General features: G+C 41.0%; 1 protein-coding gene across 1 annotated transcript; it reads left to right on the top strand.

Annotated features, from left to right (window-relative positions):
- The first annotated feature begins 13,701 nt into the window (after positions 1-13,701).
- On the top strand, positions 13,702-26,475 carry dusp14 (dual specificity phosphatase 14). Its single transcript, XM_063494028.1, has 2 exons — positions 13,702-13,950; positions 22,762-26,475. Exon 2 carries the CDS (start codon positions 22,867-22,869, stop codon positions 23,500-23,502), a length of 636 nt encoding a protein of 211 aa, XP_063350098.1. The 5' UTR covers positions 13,702-13,950; positions 22,762-22,866; the 3' UTR covers positions 23,503-26,475.
- Positions 26,476-26,929: the final 454 nt, after the last annotated feature.

Here is a 26,929-nt window from a genome sequence, read left to right as displayed (position 1 = left end):
GGAGCAGATGTCAGTGTCAACGCTCTGCATGTGTGCAGAGATGCAGCATTTCTCAATCCACCCACATACTGTCTTCTCAGGCAGACTGTGCCTGCTGCTCTCTGCTCATTTCAGACTCCTCACAAAGGTAAAGCAAAGCTGAATTTCTTCAGCTTATATACTGGAAATAAATATATTCAAAGAGAGAAATTTGCACAGTCATACCCTAAAATATTTTTTTAATGTAACATCTATACAGTATGTAGGTAAGCTGGACTGACAGATTAATAGATGACAGTCTCAGGATGCACAGATTCAAATGGTTTCATACATGAAAATCTCAGAAACTGATCCTGTGTTTACTTGTAGGTGATCTCAAAAAAGGTTTATCTAACATTAGTAACTTTTGCCACTAATTGGTGATTTACAATGCAATATGAAAATATAGCATTCATTGTGCTACACAACATATGAATCTTTGCTGCTTGTGTTGTCTGTGTTGACTTTCAGCCTGGTGTGAGTCTCTCCTGTTGTTGTGTTGCTCTCCTCTGTTCTCTGTTTCACTGCGTGCATGTGTGTATCCAGAATATTAACTAAACAGAAGTAGCTGTCATCAAAGTGATTTGGCTCTTTTCTCCTTCTCTTAGTCAGTGTTTCAAGGTTTTTGACACTCTCCTGGCAAACCGAATGAGGTGCTTGTGGCTTGCTTGTCTTGGTTGTTGGTTGTCTTGGCTGTTTTGATGTAATGAAGCATCCACAGATATTCCAAAAAAAAAAAACCCATCTTGATCATGTTTACAATTGCCAAAAAAAACCACAATGTGATTGAGCAAAATGCGTTGCTATTTTTTAAATCAGCAACCGCAAATTAGCAGTGTTGAGGTGTTAGATTTTTATACAGCAAATGCAATGTAGGGTGGTGAAAATGCACTTCATTAACAAGTGTGAGCACCTCTGTAAGAGCAGACATTTTGGCACTTTGGAAAAAGAAAAAAAAATCCATAATTTCATTCATTTGTACATGTACAATGACAAAGGGCTATTCTATTCTATTCTATTTGCTAGTGAGGTGAATTTAACTGAAAATTTAGCCTCTTCTCTCTAAAAAGAAGACTTGCATCTGAACAAAGCACAAGACTTCTGGAACAATGTTGTTTGGACCAAAGTAGGGATGTTTGACTGCAATTAGAGAATACCTAGCACAGCATACCAGCACAAACCTCATACCAACTACCAAGCGTGGTGGGGGAGGGGCAATGATTTTGGTTTATTTTGCTGCCACAGGACCCGGAAACCTTGAAGTCACTGAGTCCACCATGAACGCCTCTGTGTACCAAAATATTCTAGAGTCAAATGTGAGGTCATCAATTTGACAGCTAAAACTGGGTCGTGCAATAGGACGATGATTCCAAGCACAGCAGAAAATCTACAACAAAATTGCTGGAAAAAAAGAAAAGAATCAAAATGGTGCAATGGTCCAGTAAAAATCCTGATCTCACAATGTCTGAAATGCTGTGGTGGGAATTTAAGAGAGCTGTGCATAAACAAATGCATGCAAACTCAACTCAGCTGAACTGATATTGTAAAAGAAAGAGCCAAGATTCCACAGCAACAATGTAAGATCCACATGAAAACCTTCTTTTCCATGTGACTACAGGTAAAAGTACAAAAACTACCAGCATAAATATGTAATTATAAGTACTAGTATGAGGCATAATAACACACTTATAACATTTGCATTAATGTGTACATTTGTTGTAGAGATATTACTGGTCTTTATCACTTTATATATTGTTGCCTAGCTTCAACATATTCAACATAAGTAATATAATAATACATGTAATATTCTCAATCACAGGATAAACACAGAGGATTTAAAAAGAACAATTTTCCATCTGAGATCAAATAAAAGCTTAAAGTGACAAAAAATGACTGAAGGACAAGTGCAAGGATCTGAACGCTGCACTTAAGTTTAGAGATTTTTAGTTTAGTTGTTTTTTCACTGCTAATCTGCATGAGGCGGAGCTGGATTGTATACATAACACAGAGGAAATTATCCACCTGTTGTCTCAACCACTTATCTCTCCAGGGGTCTGGAGCCCATCCCAGCTGACAAATTGCGCTAATGTTAATTAATCGTCCATAATATACCAAGTTTAATGATCTGCATGTTTGCAGCAGAGACATTTGAATATAGTTGTTTTTTTAAGGCAGAAAAACTAGACTACATTTTTTTGTTTTGGATATGGAAACAGAAAACACAAACTCTGCAGAGAAAATCGATCGATTGGTTTCAGAGCTTCTCCTTTGCTGCTGTCTTATTGATTTTTAACTTTGCTGCTATTCAGGGAAAAGGGAAAAAGATGTCTCTCACATCTGTGTGTTGCTGAGAGGCTCACTCGCACACACGTATTTGTACTACCTTTGTGAGGACAGTAGTTCCTATCTTTAACCATCACAGCTAAATGAATAATCCAAGCTCTTATTGTGGCTCTAACCTAAGCCTTAAACTCGACCTTACAAGGGCACACACACACACACCATGCATCCTTTGGTCATTATAGCTAGCCGGTGATTAACACAGAGGTGAACCCATCAACACAAGAGGTTACCTTGGCAACCAGGTCTGTGGCATGCTGGAGTCTGAGCGATGAAGCGGTGGAGAGGAGGGGCAGGGGGCCAGCTCCGTGGAGATGCACACACACACACGCTCGCCCTGTTGCTCATGCTCATCTGTTGGGCAGAGGAGTCGTGACTAAACCAGAGCAGTGAAGTCTGCTGTGGCCCCCCTCCCCTCTTCTCCCCCACCCATCCGTCTGTGTGCAATTTTTCTCAGCGACTCACTGTCATGGAGGGAGCCATTCAGCACTCAGTAAGATAATATTATTGGGATGAGAAGAGATGCCGCCACTGTACGGAGGATGTGTGTTTGTATTTCTGTGTGTGTTCCTTTTGTGCAGCGTCACATGTGCGTATGCGCGCGTTTGATGTCAGAGTGGATCAGAGTGACAGGGAGGCTTCCCGCTGAGCTCAGCCTCCACGCTGCTCTCACATGTTGCCACAGCAAACACTTAGATCCCATGTCTATTTACCACCGTCACAGCTGGAGCGATTGGGGTGCCTGTGGGATCAGCGGCAACTTTATTTAGATGTGCACACAAACAGAGACACACACACGCCTGCATCTGACCACAAAACACTTTCCATTCTCCTCATCTTACCACCCCCCGGCCCAGCAGTCTCACACACACACACACAGAGCACCATGGACAGAAATAAACATCTCTAGTGTTACCAGCCAGCTGGGATCAGATTTTCACACTTTGCTTTTACTTTCTCAGAGATAATCGTTCCTCTAATTATCCGCAAGACGACACAGATACTCTGATAATCTGCAGGTCGCACACCCATCTTGAGATAAAGATGTTCTGGTCCCTCTTGCATGTGTTTCTGCCTCAGCTCTCACAGCATGACTCCAAAAGGTGCTCGCCTGTCTTCTACAGCTTTCCCCTTCAGTGATTTTTCACAGCCGTGCTCATCACTCAGTGTTTGGATTGACAGATCTGTGCTGGCTCTCAGAAAGTGTAAATAAGTAGCTATAACTGAGAAGCACAGGTTATTGAGTGTCCGCGCGTTTGAGGGATGTGCACAGGATTTTAAGGTTAAATCGCCGTGGCACCCTCTCCACATCAGTTATCTGGTGTTACAGGCGGTCAGGGTTAATCAATGTCACTTCGCCGCTCATTCGGAGCAGACAGCTTCTTCACAACGTGGCTGCAGGTGCTTGTTATTATGGCAATGGTGTCATTGTAAATTTTCAGCCTCCATGGCAGACTGTGGAGACATATTAAACAGGAGCGTCTTCCCAGAATGCCTCTGACTCATCTGACATTTCAGTCTGAACCCCAGTCCCTGTCTCTGCAGCCTGCAGCTCTGTCGTCCTCCCTCTCTCTCTCCGTTTCCATCTCCATCCATCTCTTCTCTCACTTTTCACTGTTCTAATTCAAGGTTAGCCATTCTTAACACATCTATCACTCGTCTTTTACTCCTTGCTTGTTTCATTCACAGACATTTGGTGTCACAGTTTCCCCCTTAAACATTCGTCAGGTGAATTTCAATCAGCTCGAGCTGATACCTCTCCTCTGCATTTTTCTTGTCAGGATGCATTTTAAGTACAGGATCACAAATCTGTGTCAGTCTGTCACTTTTTTCCCTCATAAAGCAGAACCAGTCTGCCTCAAACCTTTTTTTTTTTTTTATTGGTACTGCTGCTGTTTGTTTCCACTTGATTGAATTTGGAATGTAATTAGGAGTGACTGAGGCCGGGGCCATGGGTTTACGGGTAGCGTAATATCTCCCCTAGGAGCCCTTTGAAATAGAATTGACTTTGGAAGGCACGTCTAATTACGGTTTTGCACATGGATGTATTCACTAAGGGTTGCACAGAAAGCCGCGCAGATGCAGCTGCAATCTCCAAGGTCTCCGAGCTGTGGCCATAGATGGTCAGAGCTGTTTTCTTTCAGGCAGGGCATAATGAGATTTGAAATAACAGACCTAAAGAACAGTCAGTATATTTGTTTTCCATGTACGCCTGTAGCCTGCCATGCCAAGGCAACATTTAAATTGGTAATGTGCGCGTCCTCAGTAGCATACTAAAGTGGATATGTATTGCCTGAACCGCTGTGGAGTGTGGTCCTACATTGTTTATTACATCTCCAACTCGGTTTGCTCGTGGGTTTTATAAGTTCAAGACCTGCAACACGATCACACGTCTCTGCAGGCGGTCAAATAAATAGTTCACGTTGTTTGTGAAGCTACAGTATCGAGCGTTCCTCTTGTATGATGCAGCTGTCTGCACACAAAAGAAAGAGGTGAAGAAAACACCTTGTGAGTGTATTAGCACATATAATATAGCAGCGTAGCAGAGGGGTCCATTTATTGCTGCAGCCTGTTACACCCCCTCTTATTTGAAACAATAACAGGAGTATAGCTAGATTAAATAAACAGGTTACGAGACAGGAAGCATGATTAAAAGAGTGTACTAGGTTGAATCATAAACAAGCAGTGGCATGCTGTGTGTGCGTGTGTGTGAGAGAGATAATAAATGATTGATCAGATGATCTGTGTTTTTCAGACAAAGTACCAGTGAATAAATTGTTAACTCACTAATTCAACAGGATGAATTCCTGAAGGAACAAATACGAGAGCAGTTTGATCAGTGTCCTTCAGATGAAAGTAAACTGTAAAAATTAATACGAGTTGGCTGTGCTTACAAATATATGCAAAATTAGTGCATCAGAAAAATTAAATTGAAAAGTTAGCAGAAACCTTTGTCACTTATCTTGATTGCCCAACATTTTAATTCATTTACAGGGTGTCAAATATTGATACTACAGTCATGTGAAAACAAAGGTTTTTGCAGTTTTCCATTGCGTCAGTTCATTGAGGTTTGTGGTTTGATCGTTTATGTTCTCTTAAGGTCCCACCAAAGCATTTCAATCAGGCTGAGGTCTGGACTTTGACTGAACCATTGCAACACCTTGATTCTTTTCTTTTTCTGTTGTATATTTTCTGCTGTGCTTGGGATCATTGTCCTGTCGTATGATCCGGTTTCAGCCAAGCTTAACTGTCAGGTATACAGTCTGTTGTAGAATACTTTGGTATACAAAGAAGTTAATGGTCGAATCAATGACCGCAAGGTTCCCAGGTCCCTTGGCTGCAAAACAAACACCCGAATCATCACCCCTGCACCACAGGGCTGACAGTGTGAGGTATTTGTGCTGATATTCTGTGTTTGGTTTTGACATTGTGGCCAAACATCTCCACTTTGGTCTCGTCTTTCCAAAGGACGATGTTCCAGAAGTCCTGTGGCTTGTTCAGATGCAATTTTCTTGCCATGTTTTTCTTAGAGAGAAGAGGCTTTTTCCTGGCAATCCTTCCAAACAAGCCATATTTGTTTTGGGTTTTTTCATGGATAGAAACCTGTGTTGAACATATTGAGTAGTCCAGGAGCAGTCATTCCAGTGTGAGTGAGTGTATGTGTGAGTTAGTGATGAGGGGGATTATTGAGAATTCAGCAGCTTGATGGCTGGGGGAAAGAAGCTGATGCAGAATCTAGCTGTTCTGCTGCAGATGCTGCAAACGTTGCAAATGGTGGGAGAATGGACGGGGAGAGGTGAGCTCTCCTCAATCAGCACAAAAACTAATTTCTGCTCCAATTTGAAATGACCAGGCTGTTATCTGTCCACTCAGGAACTTTGTGCTGCTGACCACCAGGTGTGACTGTGCTGCGTCCTACTGATTTTTGTTTTTCAACATTTTGAGACAAGTTTTTAGTGTTGCACTCGTCCACCAGCTGGCTCACTTCCTCTGCATAGGCCTAGCTGTCATTATCTCACATGAGGCCTGCTATTGTAAACATACTTCACAGGGTTATTAGTAGTAGATCTGGCACAGCAGTCGTGGGTCGTCAGAGTGGACAGCAGTGGGATCAGGACGAGGCCCTGATGGCAGCTCAGGGAGATGATGCTAGAGGCATTTTTTTACCTGCCCAAACAAACTGGGCTCTGGTGAGGCAGTCTAACAGCCAGTTACACAGGTAAACCAGTTTATGCAAGTGTTGTGGAATGATGGTGTTAACTGCTAAACTGATATCCATGAACAGCATTTGCATGTATTTTATTCTCCTCTAGATGTGCCTGGCTTAGATGCAGCACAGAGGGCATGGTGTCTTCTATGCAGTGATATGGGCAGTAAACAAACCAGAATGGGTTGAATGCAGGAGGTAGTCAGAAACAATGTGGTCCTTTACCAGCCTCTCAAAGCACTTCTTCATTATGTGGATGAGTGCTACAGGGCAGTAATCATTAAGATGAGTTTTGGGGTACTGGAATGATGGCAGCAATCTTGAAACAAGATGCTATGACAGCCTTGTTCAGTGACATGTTGAAAATTTTCGGTGGGAACCAGAGCTAATTAGTTGGCATATTCCTTGAGGGCCCATCCTGGTATGTTTTCAGGGTTCAATGCTTCCTTTATGTTCCCTTTTTCTTAAGGTCTTCCAAACATGAGTTGTTTCAAGACTAAATGCCTGCACATCAGGGTGTGCAGGCAGGTGTTACAGGTGTTGTTAAGCACTTTGAACCTCCCAAAATGTAGGTTTAGGTTGATTAAAAAAGATTATACTGTTCTCACAGGGTGAGTAGGGTTAGAGTCCATAATGGCTTTGATATCCTACCACATTCACCTGGTACTTACAGGGTCATTGGAGAAGTTTCTGTATTCTTGTACCGTGGTTTTGCTTGGCTGCTTTTATGGAATGATTCATGTTGACTTGTTGCTGTTTTGAGTGCCACAATGTCATCTGATTTAAACACATCATTTTGTGCTTTGAGCATCGCATATATCTCTTTACTCATTCACAGTTTATTGTTGTCCAGTATGTGATGATGTTTCTGGTGACAGAGACATCTTCCATGCACTTCTGAATGTATGCAGACACAGACTTGGCATGCTCATTCACATTTGCATGTTGATTGTCAGTTGCAGCTGCCAGGAACATGTCCCAGTAAGCATATTCAAAGTAGAGCAGTCCTGTAATGCTTTCAATGTTCCTGCAGGCCAGATTCTCACTTGCTTCATGGTGGGTTTTTCTCTGATTAGCAAGGGCTTGTATGTAGGAATCAGTATCACACAAAGAGCCAAGGTGAGGAAGGGGTGCTGCCTTAAATGTTTCCTTTATGTTTGAATAGACTAAGTCCAGTGTGTTCTTTTCATTAGTTGCAAAATCTACATGATGGAAATGAGGGAGAACTGTTTTCATGCAGGCCTGATTAAAGTCTCCTGTTACAATGAAAACACCATCTGGATAAGTATTTTGCAAGTCATTGATGGCAGTAGAGAGTATTCAGGGCTTCCTTGATATTTGCACTGCAGGGAATGTGCACAGCTGTGATGATAATAACAGTACATTCCCTGGTCAGGTAGAAGAGCCTAGATCTTACAGTCAAAAACGCTGTGTGTGAAGAGCTGTGACTTGAGATGACTTCAGTATTTTTGCACAAGCTCTTTTAAGTGTAAATGCACACACGACGACTACAGGTAATAAGAGCACAGCTTCAGAATATTATTGCATCACTTGGAATGGATGGATTTAGCCATGTCTTAGCTTCTGGTAGTCCAGTTTATCTCCAAAAAGCGCAGATGTTAACAAGGAGGATGTAAGGTCTTGGGTCCTTGCGTGCATCCTGCATGGGCGATCTCCCCCCCTTCCATCAACTGCAATGCTTTCTATTTTTCTATTGCACCACCTCCTTCTACTCCACTAGCAGACAGTGCTGGTAGGAGACTTTGCTGCTTGATGTACCAATCATAGCTCATGCAGCTTGTGTAGCCAGCTACGCAGACCTTACAGAGTGCTTGCATGTATAGTTCCTAAACTGTTGGTTTCACAAAGTGCTACCAATGACTGACAGTTGTATATTAGTTTGGCTTTACCATCCAGCAGATTCACAGCCAAACGATCCAGTTTAAGGGGATTTGAGACATTAAATGTCTTTTACTGCAGCTGCAGCCAAATAAGGTGCCACCATCTGGCATCAAGTTAACTCTAACATTTAACATGCTAACTGAAGCCTGTAGAGTCTGAGATGTAGCTCTTGGGTATTTCTATGAGCATTGCACGGTCTCACTTTGGGGTGAATTTTTTTTTATCCACTCCTGGGAAGATTGTAGCATTGCCTTACACATCTAAATGCTCCAGAAAAGCAAACTGCCAAATCTTCTGCTTTTATAGATGTCGTCATAGATACCTGCTCATAATCAGTTAATCAGCTTTAACCTAATCGCTTAAGGGTGCGCTTAGGTTTTCTTTTTTTTTTTCTTTTTTTTTTTTTTACAGGTACACAGTATTTTACAATATTTTGCTGCGGCACCTTCTGCATGATATAGGGACAACAGCAACCCCAACACTCTATGACAAGTAAGTTGCATTCATTTATTATAGTTAGCCAAAAATAAATGAGCTCTGTGTTTTAGATTAAATATACCTAGTATATCTTAGTTTAGCTGACCAAAAAATCTTAATGTGCTCCAATCAGTGTTTAGCTACAGGAACACTGTTTTAATATGTTAACAAACAATCCTGGTCTCATTCATGGTGGCCAAAAGTTAGTCTAGGAGGGTGTGACTGCTGTAGATGAAAAAGAAGTCTGTAGATAATGAACCTCTACTTTCTTGAGCTATGACCTAAATATAAAGTTAGGTATACAGTTTAAGGCATCGGTTCAATATGCTGACTTTGTAAATTACTGTCTGCATTTAGAATAAACTCCATTATAAAACAATAAAACACACAGGCTGTGTCTATGCTCTGAATGGCTATGATTCACCTTTTGCTTGAGGCGTCCTTTTTGGAAAAAAAACAAGATGTCGATGGTCATAATGGAAAACACGACTTCAGCAAGTACAGCTCTTGGATTCCTGAGTGCTGCTCTTCATACATCCATTAACTTGTTTATTTTCTGTTTTACACTTCACAGGCACAGCATTCATGCTGGTATCGTTACTAAAGTGTATTGGTGATGAATCATTCTCTTAAATTAATCAGTAACAGCCTAATGTTGCAGATAGAAAAAAACAGTAAATTGTCAGTGTTTTAGAGACCCAAACACAATTTCACAAACCAATTTTTCAAGGGGAGCTTATAACTTTTTTAAAGAACAGTTCACATCCTGGTTTTAAATGTTACACCAAATATACTGATATGTGAGCCTAAAAGGATTTTATACAAAATATACACTACCACAACCTCAAATAACCAGATGGATGGGTGGACAGAGGTTGTATGTATGGTTATAAGTAGAATAAATCATTACAGAGATTACAGAGTTTGGCTGGAGGATGTCAGTGTGGTAGGATTGTGTCTGTAGTCTTCATTAAGTCCTGTTTGTATTCATTTAAAGAAGCAAAAAGAGTTTCATTCTGACTTTAGTGATTCCATTAACAGGTTTGTTTGTTCCATAGCTGTAGCTCACAGTTTTCAGGGAGGTGCTTGATCCTCCCACAGCTTCTGTATGAGGAGTGATTGATGCCAGGGACACAGTAGCATGCGAGGCACACCTGCCTCTGATTGTTGATTCTCACCTCACCATGCTTTTACATCATATTCAGTGCTTTGTAGTAATAAATAGTCTTGACTTTTTATTAATTAAATCAAGCATAGCAATAACCTTGTGGGAAACGTTCTTGGGATTATAGAATTAAAACACTGATAAATTATTTCTTTCTTTCCACTCATTGTCAGCCTACATTAGCTGTGATGGATTTCAAACTAAATGGTGGTCAGAGCATGGCTGAACTAAGGTCAGTAGGCTTGATTAAGGGGTTACCACACAGAACTGCAGCTGAAATAACAGTAAATATTTCCAAGTTGGACAGAAGAAAAGAGGGGAGTATAAGGAGGCTGTTGCACTGCAAAAACAACAAAGCCTACTTTATAATCACATGTCACATGTCAACTGTGAAATCACACAGCCTCATCATCTTTTATTGGGACTTAAAGGTGTGCCAGTTTTAGTGCAGTCTTCTCCTGAACAATAGGCATGGCCACCTCCTCATCAGCGCTGGTATGGGAATTGAAGAAGTCGAAACAGGAAGTTTGACAGAGTTTCCTCCAGGAAGTCTTATCTTTTCAAGCTGCAGCGTCTTCCTCTTTATATCCAAGGAACCTCTAGGCTCCTGTACAGCTATAAGGTTGAAATGGCAGTAAAGCCAGATATGACTGTACGCTCACATCCCCGCCAACTGCATCATACTCACCGGTCTGGAAAAAACAGGATGGGTCAAAATGACACTAAAGTGCAGTTGTAACATCACTTTTGACACGCACTGCTGTTTATGAGGGCGACGTGAGCAAAAAACAGGTGTTAGCTAGCCCTGGAGTTTGGAAAGTTGCATTCAGATAAAACACATTTGTACTTCACATGCTAAATACCTAAACACCTAAAGTGTGTATTTTTTAATATTTGTTATTGCATTGAATGAAAGCACACTTTTTGCAATCACCATTCTGAGCGGAATTGCAATCGTTCATACTTGTTTACAGAAATCAAAGAGCTGGTCACATCAAGTATAGCTATAAATACATCCACTAGTCAGCTCTCTCCAAATGCTTCAGAGTGGTGGTGGGTTTTATACAGGACCAGAATAAATGAGTCAGATTACCAGCGGCAGATTTACATCTATGACAGACAGGTGAAATATCAAAGAAGAGAGTGTGAAGCCTTTCCTGGAGTAATATAACCTATGTTAGCCTACATCTGACATTCACTAAACAGTTATGTGTATTCTTACTTCCACATTCACTTCATCCTCCCAAGCATGTCTAATTCCAGAGACAGTTTTTATAGTGCCTGGTAGAATTTATTCATCACATCCAGGGTCTCATGATCAAAGATAAGCATGTTTTCTAATATAATCTTGAATTTTTAAGCAGTGGGAAAATCCTGATGCAGGAATTTTATAAACATTCTGTAAATTGTGTAAATGAGGCAAACGTATTTTCACTATCAACATCCTCACTCTTTCTTATACCTTTCTATTTCCAGATAGTAAAGGCTACACCAATCAGTGATGATGAATGATTTCCACTAATTGGAGCATCTATGTATTTATCGGGAGCTTTAATGTGTCATTTTGTCTGCATCCAGATTCTCAATATGTAACTGATAACAAGACTGTCACTAAAATATGATTAACTGTGTGCTTTTTGTTTTGATTTTTTTTATTTCAGCATAACGTGCATCTCATTATTCTACATGGGCATACTGACTGAGTTTGATCACACTACTCAAGCTCCATAGTAATCTGAATATGTTCATGTAAACAGGTTTTTCCTGACTGACCCAGCAATTGTTTTTGTTGCTGCTGATTGATTCTTTGTGTTTGTTTGTTTTGGTCATAATATACAATAATAAGGCTCATACAAACTTTTATTTTTCATAAAAACACACATTAGAAAATCTACCTCCAGTAGAAAAGCTTGGGATAACATCAGCAAACAACCGTGGCTGTGAATATTTACTAAATGCCACAATGTGCTGGATGGCTCTAATAAAATCCTGGTTTGTGATTTGTATCACACTGTATGGAGTCACAGTGAAGAATGTCACATGAATGCCGGGTGAATTTCAGCACTGAGATATAAGAAACAGCTCTGTCAGTGTTGCTCATTCATTTCGGAAATGCATGCAAACTGTAAAGTAGCTTGGCCGCAGTGCTGACACGTCTGTACATCGAAAAGCCACAAGTTTCTGCAACAGTCGCATACATGCAAGAATATGACCACCGCAGTCTGTCTTTAGTTTCAAGAATCACAGACAGAGCCAAGCACACAAGCACGGCCAGCACAGACTCAAATCTGATCACCCATCTGGCCATCCTACATATCCAGTGATGTTGGGGGCTACATACATAGTGATGAACTAGAGTTAAATGCAGTATTTATTATGTTCTAGCTGAACTTTTTCTTTACCGCTTTTTCCACAAGGACTAATTTTGCCATCACAACCACCCACTCAAATTATATTTGTCTTAATAATTGTAGCGGCAAGAAAAAAGAATAAATTCAGCACCTGTCTCACAAAAGTCATAATTTGAGGGTTACATTAAAAAAGGATTATGTATGTGTCTTATGTAGGTACTTCTAGGTGTCAATCATACCTCTGTAAACAAATTACTGTGATTTAGCTCACAGAGTTTCAGTGCTGATGTCCACCCTGCATACAGAGTGGAGAGATACTCTTGATGTGATAGAGAACAGAAGCGTCACACGAGCCTTCGGTTCAGTCAAGGTCTGTGGGCTTAGGTGGAAACCACAGGCATTATGGTTGGTAACCTGCTGTTAGCTCTAACCGGGTAGTTTCTGTTCATTTATTTCATATTGTCTGTTTTAACATTTGCATTGTTATGCAAAAATAATATATACGCCTATGTTACATTTTGTGACTGTTCTGCCCTTTTGTGCATTTCAAATACAATTACATGAACTGTTTGTTGGTTTTTTTCATTTCTTTCCAGCACTCTAGTAAACCATGATAATAGTTGTGTTTGATGCATAATGCACAAATGATCAAGCCTGGTCATATTAGCTTTGCTTCTGTGGGTAGTTGGGGATGGGTTTGTGTGGGGGTGAGGGTCCCCAAATAAAATTCTGCTTAAAGGACCCATAAAGTTTTGGGCCAACTCTCCTGGTAATGAATGCTGAGTGGACGGGCACCTGTTTTTGCCTAGAACCCCAATATGGTCTAGAATCACCAGTGTAAAGAACCGTCATGCACTTGACCCTTTGACAGTCCCACAGCTGTGGGGGGTGTTTCACAGTCTGCGATCAGTCTCACTGCCTCTGGTCCTGATCCCCAGCTTTTTATCCCTAAAAATCGATCACATATCGTGAAGGTACCTTTACAGATCGCTCACCTTAGTTTATAAAATTCCTGTAAAACTACTGCAGTAAATCGGTTTATGTGCACTTAGTCTTGTTCAGACAGTGAATCTGGAGCTTGAGGCTCATTCGTGGTTCGGCCACAGCCCTGTAGATTTCAGACTGGCTGAATCTTCCAATAGAAAAGCCTGGAATCATCTCAGTAAGCCAACATGCTCCTCCTGCCTCCCCCTCCTCCCCGTGTGGCACTGATCACCCCTCATACTGGAGGCAGCGCTGCCCTCTGCACGCCGCTCCAGCCAGCGTACAACCAGGCGGATGTGCCGATGGCTCATACTGTATTTCTGGTGACTTTCACGTGATGTTATTGTGTGTTGCGGGCTGTTTGCCAACCTCTCGCCTTCTACCCGGCCGTGTGCATGAGCGGACTGGCAGGAGGTAGATGTGTGACAGCACCGTGCGCGCCGGTTTGGTGCAGGCGGCGAAGGCGCTCTGAAAACCTCCATCTCTGCCTGAGAGAGAGTCGACTGGTAAGTTGAGTTTTGCATCTGACGTTGAGCCAGTTTATCGGCATTATGAGGACCTCATATAAGATGCCTACTAATTCACCTTAAAGCCTTGACTTATTTTTTTAAAAATGGGTTTTCCGGGCAGGTTTATGTCCAGCTTTTTAGTTTTGTGATGTAAGCTGAGTGAAACTGGAGACGCGAGCGCGCCTGCCAGGAAAGCAAACGCGTCGCTGACACTTCCATCAGGCATTTTCTACTTACTAATATTCTCTATTTCCGACAGCCCAACTTGTCACAACGCACGCACATCTCCGCGTCACGCGCACGCGAACGGGCATAGGAACGTGCGCAGAGGAGCGGTCCTCATTCACGGCTCGTTCTTGAATTATTAAACTTGAGGAGTCATTCACTTCAAACTGCACATTCTAGACTCGTACTGGTTGCTGAAAACGAAAAATAACGAGACAAGGCTAATTATAAAAGTTTAAAGTAGTAATCTATCTGCTTGCCATGTTCCCAACTGGTAAAAATGTGTGTAAAAAAAAAAAGCTTCTTTAAAAAAAAGAAAGAAAGAAAGAAAGAAAGAAAGAAATCTGAAAATTTAATGATTTCTAGTTTACTATCAAAGGTGATAAGGAAAAGCAAGAACAATTCACATTTTAAAAAAGCTGAAATTAGTACATTTTTGATATATTTGAAAACAAATGGGAAGAGTTGCTGGCTAATTTTGGCAGTGTTTGACATTCCCAGCTTGTGGAATCAATTAAGGATAATGAAAGGTTAAGTCTGTTTCAGTCTGTCATTGTTTTCCCATTGTGTAAAAGTAGAGTCCATTTATCTGTCTCATGTGTCTGCTACCGTGAGTAATCTCTAACAGCGACACTAAGTGTTTCATTTAAAGACAAATTTGTGGAAAACATCTCAAAGGAAAGGGAGGAGGCATCCTGTCTCTTACTACATGACATGTGACCATCTGTGGCCCTCAGTGATTTTCCCCTTGGTGCGACATATTGAGGTGTGACATTGTGGATCCGGGTGGTGCTGCTGCAGCAGGAAGGTGCCAGAGCCGAACTCTCATGTGGCATTTGTCCCTCTGTTTCAAAACCTTCCCTCCTCCGAACCAACAGCAGCTACTGTGTGCATTGTTTGTGCTGGAATCCAACTGCACTGGAGACATTTGAGAGGCCGTGCCCTTCCTTGCTTGCCCCAAAATACCGTCCCTGTCATTGCTGCTCATTCTCCCCAGATCATTATTGAGTCTGTGCCGAGACACTTTCAGACATCACTCAACCTGAGCAGACTGCCTCTTTTATTGAGAAATCGCAGCCGTCTCCAGCTATTTCAGTCATCTCGTTCTGTGGTGTGAGGGAGTGTCAGTCAGGAAGTTCAGTTCTATCAAGGTTTCACTCGTTAGTGTCGTGAGGGCGAGGTTGCCGTCGGGACCGCCACTCTAGTTTTCCTGCAGGTGGGTCACGTTTCCAATTTGTGTTAGCGAAGGTGGAACCGGACCCCTGAGGAATCTCCCCAGCGAGAGAGCAGCGTCACAAGATTTGTGAGGTGGCACCAACTGTTGACAGATTCATCTGAGTGATTGAGAGAGGGGATGTTTCTGAAACATCAAGGAGATCAGAAGAAGAAAACTCAAAATTTAGGTTGGGCTCAGCGATTTGAGGGAAATGTCTCATGGGAATTTCTCAGAAAGATTTTTTTTTCACAAATCAGTTTTAAGAATTTAATGGTCTAAAACACAACCATAAAAGACACCATCAAAATAGTTGTAGCCTAATGAGAAATTAAAAATGTGATTGCCTCCAATATGGATTTATTATTTTTGTTAATAGGTTTAGAATAATTGGCTGGTAGAATTGACTATTATAGTAATGAGGCTATAATAATGAAAATGTATATAATAAAACAACTTCAATTTGGTCTTTTGCAAAGTTCAGCACTAATTTGTAGTAGAGTAAAAGTTGGAATGCTGTCCTTTGAATCCTCAGAGTAAATTTGACTGACAGTGAGCTGCAGCATTTCCAACGTACAGTAGAGTTTTCAGTGACGACAGCCTGTGCATAATTCTCCCTCCTCCGCTCCTGCCCTGCCAGGGGTATAAATAACCATGTGGATGAAGCAAATCTCAGCACAGCCCAGCGCTGTGGTTCATCAGCACTTTGGAGAGGGCCTGGGTTTATTTGGTTTTCTTATTTTCTTCTTTTCCCTGTTGATGTAGCTGCTGCTGTTGTACTGTTGGTCACTTGGTTGCCCAGCAACTCAGTTTGTGTTGTCTCTGTCTGTGAATTATTGCATCAGCTGTGCAATACATAGAGACTCAAGACAAGGCATCTGCTCGCAGGTCAGGCTTAGCTTTTGTTATTTTAGAAAGATGTCACTGGAGATGTTACAGTGTTGCTTTTAGAAACCAAGTTAGAAATCATCAAAGCCACTCAGAGTGATGTGGGTGAGATTAGGGAATGGGATAACTTTAATAGTGGTGAATCATCTCACTTTTATTTTGAAAGTTCATCTATTCAACCTTTCCTGTTTCATCTTTCTCTAACCAGTTTTTTCCCCTATCAGCTTCATCGCAAATGAGCCTCTTGTCCCACATTTGGTGTAAGGGTGTGGGACTTGAACTGGTGGAGAACCCGTTCACGTGCTTTACAGAGCCTGATAATAATAAATTACAATAGTCGAGTCTAGAAGTAATGGGTGCATGAACTAATAGCACTCTGAGATAATGTTTCTAATTTTAGTGATATTGTGCAGATGAATGAAAGCAGTCCTACATATTTATTTAATGTGTGCATTGAAGGACATATACTGGTCAAAAATGCTCTAAGTTCCTCAGTGTTACAGGAGGTCAGAGTAATGTCATCTAGAGTAAGTATCTATTTAGAAACCACACAACGACCTCCGTTTTGTCTGAATTTAGAAGAAGAAAAATAGAGGTCATCCGTCCACTATGTCTTTAATATAATTAATTTGTGTCCTCTGGCTTCATTGAGAAATAACACAGCATTCTTATTCCCAAAGCGTAACATACCGACAATTTGTCATGGCCCGAGGCGTCTCATAGTAACGTGAAAGGCACTCTTCGGCGTCCTTATGAGACGCCCCGGATTCTCAGTTGAATCCAAAAGTATGCCACTCGCGGCGTCAACACATGCTTACAGCAGAGACTCCAGCCGTCCATTCCAGCCCTAACCCTAACCTTAACCATAACCTTAACCCTATCAGATAGTGTTTTCCAAAGTGACTCATGATCAGAACGTAAAACACATTTACATGCATAGATTCATTCCAAATGGCTCTCATGCCTCCGAACATGTAACATACCGACGATTTGTCACATAGCGTCAGTATGTTACGTGTTGGGATGAGAATGTGTTGGAAATAAAGCTGGGGATCATCTGCATAGCAATCTAAATATCTATACTGGATTCTCTACTAATATTGCTTAAGGGAAGCATGTATAATTTAAAAAGTATTGGTCCCAGGATAAAACCCTGTGGAACTCCATGACTGACTTTCATGTGTAAAGAAGACTCTCCAGCCACTATCTCCAACTACTGTCCAACACGACGCAGCTGGAGACTCAGTTGGGGGGCACCTGAATATACTGGTTTGTTATTTAGTTATAAAAAAGTACTTAACATTTAAAATATATTGAGATGGATCTAAAACATGTTATTAAAAAGTGTGAGTGTGCTTCCTTTCTGATGCATACAAACACAGAATTTAATTCTGTGGCAAACGCTGGTAATGTTGCCATGATACCAGAAATTTGGTAGTCTTAATGCAAAATTTAATACCAATATGTAAGTAAAACCAAACTTTAATATAAAATCTTAAACTGATAAACTTTAATATAAAGCAAGCAGCTGCACAAACAGCAAACTACACAGTAATGACAGGAATACCATTAACATTATGAGCAGCACAAAAACAAGTTGCTGGTTACAATTGCAAGCTTTCTTGCTGTAAACCAGAGGTCTCCTTTGAGCTACTTTTTTCCCTTCATTATTCCTTATAAGTCTCTTTGACATAATTTTTATCCAGGATGTGGTGTGCGAATTACTTCCTCACACAAAATTATCTCCTTACAGGACTTACTGTGGTGTGATTTGTTCATTTTTTTTGTTGTATTGCTTTTGTTTCTTCATTGCCACAAGACACAGTGGACGTATTGCTTTACTTTCTTTTGCCATTCAACATGTTGTCAGGATTTTGGCATCAACTTAGTACAAAAGTCCTAGTTCTCCTGCCCTCCTCCCTAATGAAAATGTCTTTGTCACTGTATAATCTGGAAAGCCATTCCAGCATGTAGCTTGCTATTATGCAAAGTTCAGGCTCCACAAGGTGTCAGAGCATTCAGATATAAAGCCATAACTCCTTCATGAGACCTAACCAAGGTTCCCATCACACTGCAGACTTTCACATGAAAATTAACAGTAGCGTAGCTTGCATTCAGAAAAGCTTTGAAAACTAAAAAAAACAAGACAAGACTAGTAGAAATTATTCTGCTTGTTGTATTAAGAGTGCTCTGTGCGCCAGTTGGTCAACATCATACATGTTGTTAAAGTGAAAAAAAAATGTTTAAATTGATTTTAGGAAACTTCACATGTGGGGAATTGGGTTAAAACAACATGGATGTAAATGGGCCATTGACCCGCCTACTTTAGACTGTGTCCCGCTTTCTTTTTTAAGGCCCAGACCAGTGTATGCTGGTCTGGTATACCTTCAAAAACTTGTTAAAAAAATAATTACTAGTTTGTATCCATGTCCTCCAGACTCATATAGTATTTAGTGAAGATGGATTAGCTGATCACCAAAGAGTCAGTTCAGTCACAGAGTGGTTAGCTTTAGTCCAGGCTCTTTAGTAATGAAAAGTTTTTGAAATTATGGTGTCAAAGTGATGTTGACCTTTTCACTTTGCGCGTGCCGTCATCTTTATATTTCAGAGTGATTGCATTTTGGCCAGAAACTTGAATTACAAGGTCACAGTGGCATTTGACCATCAAAATACAATATAGTTCTTTTAGAGTCCAAATGATTTTGCTCAAAATATAAGGTTTAAGAGATTTTGAGTTCGTCAGGGTCCATACATATATGCATACTTTTTTTTTAAACGTGGAAATGAGCAGTGATTGTTTGAGTTAGCAGTAACACAAAAACACATCGTCTGTCATTCAGTTCATAGACTGACTACTCCTCACTGATCGTTACACAGGGAGGTGTGCCTGAGTTTGAGCTACAACATCAATCTTTCTACAAAAATGACAGTAAAGCGCTATGAAGAGTCGCTAAAGGTGAAGTGAACTGAAGAGTGAAGATAACTCATTTGGGAGACGCAGAAGTCTGTTTCAGAAATCTTTATTGTATTGTGGTTCTGCTGCATGTGACGTCTCTGAGACCTGCTCAGCTCTAAAATCCTCCTCATCTAGTTACTTTTTCACATTTTAATATAAAAATTTTGATTTAGGTTTAACATCCATGTTGACTGAAGGACCCATCACTCATTATTGAATGATTAAAACCATGAAGACCCCATTAGCAAACCTAAAATTGCTGAAATGAAGTGATTGCATGATTAAAATTGGCTAAAAAAGTAAATTGTGGCTCATTTTTTGGGCTGCAGTTGGTGTGTGGTACTTTAACTGATTTTCCTTATTAGTTAATCTTCAATGATTGGTATTTACAGCTGCCTAGGTACCCAACCCAGCAATTCAAAAACCAAAAATCTATTAATTTACTGTCACATCAGGTGAGGTAAATCACTGCTAGTACTTATTATGCACTTGATGCTCCTGTAGGAAAGTTGTTCACACTCTGATGTAGTCTTGGGATTTTGAGACTGCTCTACAGTGGGAAATATATTTGTTGTTTCATCACAAGTGGTGGCGCTGTGAATGAAGGTGTATTAACTTACAACAGCAGCATGTTTATGGCAACCATTTCACAGCGAAGTCCATGGTGGATGGCAACCAGGAGCACAGAGGGCTGATAGCATTATTTTGCATTCTTTTAGTTTATCCTTTCATTCCTTTTTTCCTTTTCTGTTTTTTTAAAGGGAAGCAGGCTGGGATATCAAAGCTGTGAGCAATACAAGGAAAGGCTTTTCTAGCCCTTGGGGAGATTAGCTGCTCCATGACTTACTGATTTTCTATGCAAGCTTTAGGCAATAAAATCATTAACAATCTTGCAGGCAGAGAGAAACTTGTTGGGAAAAATAAAAGATATGACTGATGTTATTTATATTGTGTGTTTTAAAGTGGTCCTATTATGTTGATTTACAGCTAAATGCTTTTGTTCTTTGACTTTCCAGAGTTGAGTAAAAGTTAAAAAGAATTTAAGGGAACACTTAAATCACACACCAGCTCTTGGATGAATGAACTGTTCAAGTTGAAAATCTTTACTGACGTACACTGTGTAATTTGTTGAGAACAAAGTGACATAAAAATGGTGAGCAGACATTAAACTCATCAACCTTCTGTGGGCTCGATTCAAAGTCACAGCAGAAATCAAGGTTAGGTTTGTTTGAAGTGTTTTTTATGGTATCCCTTTGTGCACCAACTCAGCTCATCCTCTGCCTGAAACAAGTCATTTTAACTGCTTTCCCTTTAACCTCAGTATAATAGAAATAATAAAAATAATATCAAAACTTATTTCTTATCAAATCATTATTATTTGTATGCCTACATTTTCCCTTTCTATTACATTACATTTTCAATTATGTTGTTTTGTAAAATGAAAATCTATACTTTTCTTGCAGCCTGCAGCTTTTACTGAAGTATATTCCACATTAGTACTCAACAGTGTATTTACCAACCTTTGATTCTGGTAACGCTTAGTTTTCAATAATTTAAGGTAAAATTTGTGTTGTATTTATATAAAAAAACTAAAAAAAACAACCAGTATAAAATCATTAAAACAAACACAAAGCAAGGCAGTGTGTCCTGGGTCTGCCCCAACCTCCTCCCAGTAGGACATGGCTGAAACCCCATAAAAATAACATCAGCCTGATCCACCTCGGGTGGCATCTGCAACACTGCTGGACCAATCTGTCTGTCAATCTCCCGCTCCACCCTCCCCTCACTCGTGAACGAGACCCCAAGTTACTTCAACTTCTTGCTGACGTGGAGCGGGAACTCTACCCTCTCCTGGCTGAGAACCACGTCTTCAGGTGCTCCTCCCAATCACTTCACCAAGTTCATGCCTCGATGAAGTCAAGAGAATTACATAATGGAATTGGAAAAAAAGAAACAAATTGATTGACAAAGTCATAAAAATGGGAACAATTAAAAACAAAACAATAATAACATCTGTGAGATATGACAAAATACACCACTGGGGGTCTACATGGACCCCAGTCAGTAGAATGAGGGTTAAGGCTGTTCTCCTTTAACCCGACTTCCTTGTGATTGGCTGCGTTTTAGAAACGATAGGATTAAACAGCAGATTCACTGTTCACGGTCAGAGCTGTGTGCATGAGATGACCATGTTAAGAAACATTTTATGGACACTCTCTTTGACATCATACAGAGCCAAGAGTAGGAAAAAATGATGACAAAGATTTTGGCTCACAGCGACGTTACCTGTAAATATGCTGAACTCTTGATTTGAACATGAGCGTCCACTGTTGTAATAACATGACAAAATATGGAAAAGCATAGCAGACGACCTTTAAAACAGTGCAGTCACTCTTCCTTGCATTAAAATGAAGCATCCGCTCATCAAAGGGGGGAATGAGGATTAGATTTACCTGCGATCACAATTTAATTTTACCTTCCGCACTCATGTTTTTGATTAGAATTTAATTCATAAGAAGAATCCCAGTCTGCAAGGTGACGGCACACAGCAGTGTTTTTGCCATGCGTCTTGTTAACCAGACCGCACTAGAAATGAAGGAGAAAGACCTGTCGGCCTAGACTGGTGCAGGATGTGTGGATGACGCACGACAAGTGCAACAGTGTGTGAAGCTGAGCCTGGAGCTGTGGGTTCTCCGCTGATAGTCTAAGCATTGCCACAGGTGTTTCCATCAGTTGAGCACATACAGTAGTATATGTCATATTAGAGTTTCCATAATATAATTTTCCTTGTACGTGCTGTACTCTCAGAGTAGAGGTAATTTTCCTTTTAGGAAAAAAGAAGAGAAAAGAAAATGAAATTAGGGTGGCAAATCGTGTGTTTAAATGAAGTTTGGTATGATCATACAGTATGTGTGATTAGCTTCCACCCTGCTGTTTGGTGCAGTAAAGAAATGACATTAACGGCAGGAATAGCCAGAGAGACGAGATGTAATCTGTATGTGGGAGCCGTGGATGGATGAACATGAGATGAGGTGAGTGTTTGCCTGCGGGACGTCTGTGCTCACATGGCAGAGCGAGGCTCGTCTCAGCGTGCGGCCATTCGACCTGAATGTTGAGACACGTACAGTAGAGTGACTGGTCTCTGCGGCGTGCGGCGGATTCTTGAAAACCCCTCTCGTATAATTTCGTGAAGTGAAGCCGGGGGGCTGCAGGCTCACAGCTTCGTATTTTTAAATGAGTTCAAACTATTGTGACTCTAAACAGCTTTTTTTGTCTGGGTTTTTAAAGTTTGAAGACGCACTCTGACAAAAGCATTTCCTTTTTTTTTCTCTCTTTTTATCCAAACCATTTCATGGATTCTTAGCACTCTGTCCTCCAAAAGAAGGATCTTAGTGCCCTTGTTTTGTAGTGTTTTCAAACAGCAGTCACGTTACTCATCCTTGAAGTGTTTTTATGTTTGTCAGCCTGCACTGAAATAGAAAAATGTTTAATTTAGATAAAAGCTAAGTCTGCTTTTGTATTTCAGGAGCTGTCTGGCTGGTGCCGCTGCACTACTATGACTCTGAGCTCATGAAGATTTTGTAAAGGAAAAAAGAAAATCCATTCCCGTTAAAGCCCAGTTGTTTTCTCAATGGCTTCCCGCAGCCAAGGCTTCTTCCACCATCATCATCACCACCACCATCGCAACTCCATGGTGCCTGCGACGGTACCGAGGCTGCTGCCCGAAAATGGCAGCCTACTGGGAGGCATCGCACAAATCACCCCCAACCTCTTCCTCAGCAGAGGAAACGTGGCTTCCAACCGCAGCCTGCTGCTGTCTAAAGGCATCACCTGTGTGGTCAACGCCACCATTGAGCTCCCCAACTTTAACTGGCCTCACATGGAATATGTAAAGGTCCCACTGGCAGATATGCCCCACTCCCCCATCTCCTTGTACTTCGACAGCGTGGCCGATAAGATCCACAGTGTGGGACGTAAGCGAGGGGCGGTGTTGGTGCACTGTGCAGCGGGAGTGAGCCGCTCCGCTTCTCTGTGTCTGGCGTATCTCATGAAGTACCACCGTGTGTCTCTGGCCGAGGCCCACGCCTGGGTCAAAGCCCGCCGCCCCGTCATTAGGCCCAATGGTGGCTTCTGGCGCCAGCTAATCGAGTACGAGAGGAAGCTGTTCGGCAGAAACTCTGTTAAGATGGTGCAGACGCCCTACGGGGTCATACCTGATGTTTATGAGAGGGACCGCAGGAGCCTCGCTCCATACTGGGGCCTGTGAGAGAGGCAGTGCCGACTGTTCAGTGGGGGATCGAGGATGAAAGTGAAGCCCTTTTGCCCTTCTGGACTGGAGGTTCCTACCTGCTCTGGACAGAGGAAGAGAAAATGCACAAGTGTGCGTGTGTGTGAAGCTTAATTAATGAGTGATGGTGCTTTTGGACAGAGGGAGTTCAATCAAACACTGGCCGTTGATGGTGCTGCTGTCGATCCAACCAATTTTCTCCAGTTAACTCTTTAAATGGGAGAAAGGGGACTTAAAGCCCAGAATCCTTCGGACCAGAGGATTGGATGGGACCACAATGATGTCAGACACCAAAACAAGATAAAACTTTGAGTTGAAGTCAGTGCCGTCCTTCTCTGGGTCTGTCTTTCCAGCTCCAGCGGATGATAGAGGTGTTCAAACAGTGATGTGACTGAAGTTCTTTTCCTGACGTGGTGTCATGTGGTGGTATTGTGCCAGTTTTGCAGTAATCCTTAGTGTGAAGGGCAGCAGCATGCTCTTAATTTATGGTAGCATTAAAGATAAGTGTACAGAAAAAAATATAGGGAAATTATTCTATTGGAATGTAATGATAGTGAGGAAAAAAAAAGCTTATGGTGCATTTTAACTGAATGAGAATCAAAGATGTTATAGCAACCTTTTTTAAGGTGAAATTTGAAAAGATGTAAGCTAGGAATCGAGGTTTAGGGAAAGCTCCTGTGTAACACAGGGTTGACTGTTCCATCCTCTGACCACACTATGTTATTGTAGTGCTATTTGATGCTATATTAAAGAAAATATCTGCTGCCTCAATAGAAGTGGTAGCTCTATGAAGTCTGTTTTCCATCCCACAGTTTTTGCCTTTTATCCAAATTCGGGTAAGGCTGCAAAAAGATCAGCACAGCACAGAAAAGACATTTTATTTTCTGTCTGGAAACTGGTCCACCTCTGTGGTGTAGCGCTCTTTTGAAGATCAGTAGGCTGAAGATCTTTTTTTTTTCTTTTTTTTTTTGCTATCATCTGCAGGGTGAAATTTAAACGTTTTTTTGCACGCTCTAGCCACACTTCAGAAGTACTGGTTGTAGGTCTGAGACATACTGCAGTAAATCATAATAAAAATACACTTTGGGACAATTATCACATAAAAGATAAATAAATCCAAAAATGTCTGCATACTTCAAGTGATATTTTCCTCTTAGAGCCATCAAGTGGACTTTTTGTGTCTGTAGAATGTGTTTCCTTCTCATAAAGCCTGGCTTAAAATCCAGTTTTGTAATATTTAAATCCTACATTCATGTTCACTGTCTCGCTATCTAGTCTCTACTGCTTTATTTGGGGTAGTTTTTTTGGATTTACTGACATTCTAGTACTATATAATAGTATAATATAGTACTATATTATCCATATAGTGTGACAGAACTATAGACAAACTAAACATAACCCTGGTTGAAAAATTGGTTGTTGAAAAACACAGCTTTCCTCAAGTATAATGAATTTGTATGTATTTATTGAATTTGCTCAGATTAAGCTTCTTCTGGCCAAAGTCCAAGAGTATATCCATCAAAAGAAACACATTATCTCTGTAACCACACAGTGGGACAAAGAGCCCTTGTACCACAGAGTGCAGGTGCTAAAATTGACAATATGTCACCTCACCATTTCTTCCTACAGTACAAAATTGAATCGAAAATATGGCCCTTTAATGGCCCTAAGATCCCTCAGAATCAGCTGTTAAAATGTATTGTTGAACCCCTCTGTGTTGTGTGAAACAGACAATGATGAATCACATGGTTAAGGAGAGGTCATTCCTTTGTGACTACTTTATTTGGAACACCTTTCAGTTATAATAACAGAAAGAAGCTTTTCATGTAACAGAAACAACATTAAGAAAAATTCACTCGATGCAAGATGCTTCATTGTTTCAGTCGTCAGTCACACAAACCTAGAGATCAGCCGGCAACCACCTGGCAACCTCCAGGCGCTCGGGAAAAAATGTGTATTCCCCAACCAGTGAGTGACTGGCTGCTGAAGGTTGCAAACTCTCGCAAGGTGAAATCAGTCACGGAGACCGCCTTATGATTGCTTTGGTCTTTGGCAGATAGTTGCCTGTAGATTCCATGCAAGATGCTGTTTTGTCTGCAAACATTTGGCAGCGACTGCAAAAACCTCCTTGTGATTGCTTTGGTTGCAAGCAGATTATCGCAGTTGGCTGTCGTTTTCACGCAAACTACTTGCCAAACGATATTGAAACTGGAAAGAGTGTGATGCAAACCAGAAATGGAGAACTTTTGCTTACAAATTATTATCTTTTTCAAGTTTCAGTACTTTACTGAGAGTAGTTGGCAAGTGTTTGCAGACAAGTCAGCATTTCCCATGCAAACTACATGTAACCACAGCAACCTGCTAGCAACCAAAGCAACTGGAAGATTTTCTGTGCAACAACCTCTCTTTCAGCAACCTCCAGCAGCCACTCACATTTTTCCCTAGTGATCAGTGATTGCCCGATGCTTGCGCTGACCTGCTTGCCTTTGCTCCGTTCTTGGGCTAACTGTTAGCATAGAGGTGGTGAATTTTATGGCATATTTCAACAAGCCACCGGCTTGTGAACATATTTTAGGGCCACTTCTTGGTTACTGTCAGTACATCCATATTTCTTTTTAATATAATGAGAAACTCTGTTGCAAACCAAAAAGAAAAGCAAAGAAGCAAAAAAGAAAAAACTGTATTTTTTTCCTAATAAAAAGCAACATTTGTGTGTGTACTGGGGCAATGATTAATAAATCTATTATTTAAGAAGAAAGCAATTCTTTTGAGACCACAACCATGCAATGGTGCAATAAAATGTCACTTTGTAGTACTACTTTAAGAGACCAGCACTGAGCTGAAATTTTCAAGCCACGGAGATCAGTGCACAGATGCTTTTCTGATATCCCAGGTGTAAAAAGGAATAAAAACACCAGAGGTACGGGATTGTACGAGGATGTTATTTCAAACCCTGAGACAGTGACATTAAAATGTAAAAACATAAAAAGATAATATCACTGTTTGCATTCACTCCTACACCCATTGTTTTGGACTTTTACCAGAATCAGAGTGCACATTTAAAACAAAACTAAAAGCATAAATTTTCTCTCTTTTCTTTTTCTAACTGTGAATGGAGACATCTCCGGGATTTTTTCACATGAACAGGCAGCAGTCTTTCCTTCTCCAAAGGCCTCTTGATGTTCAATCTGCACAGCCAATTTCTCCAAGAGATGTCTTCAGATGTCAAAAAAGCGTTCTGTCATTCATTCCCATTTGCTGTGGTTACAGAGCAGCAGGCAGATATTGATGAGCACCATTTGTCTTGTGCCCACACTTCTGAGGGACCTCCAGAGTGGTCCTAACAATGAATTCCATTACCCACAGAGACGCAGCTCGCTACTGAAATGCTCAAGTGATGGGCCCA

This window comes from Pelmatolapia mariae, linkage group LG14 (assembly GCF_036321145.2).
Source record: "Pelmatolapia mariae isolate MD_Pm_ZW linkage group LG14, Pm_UMD_F_2, whole genome shotgun sequence".
Classification (NCBI taxonomy): domain Eukaryota; kingdom Metazoa; phylum Chordata; class Actinopteri; order Cichliformes; family Cichlidae; genus Pelmatolapia; species Pelmatolapia mariae.
Note: the sequence above shows the minus strand (reverse complement) of the source record. Positions and strands in the feature narration are given on the sequence as shown.

What these genes read in the sequence shown, in the direction of transcription:
- dusp14 (XM_063494028.1), top strand. Translation starts at nt 22,867, where the DNA reads ATGGCTTCCCGCAGCCAAGGCTTCTTCCACCATCATCATCACCACCAC.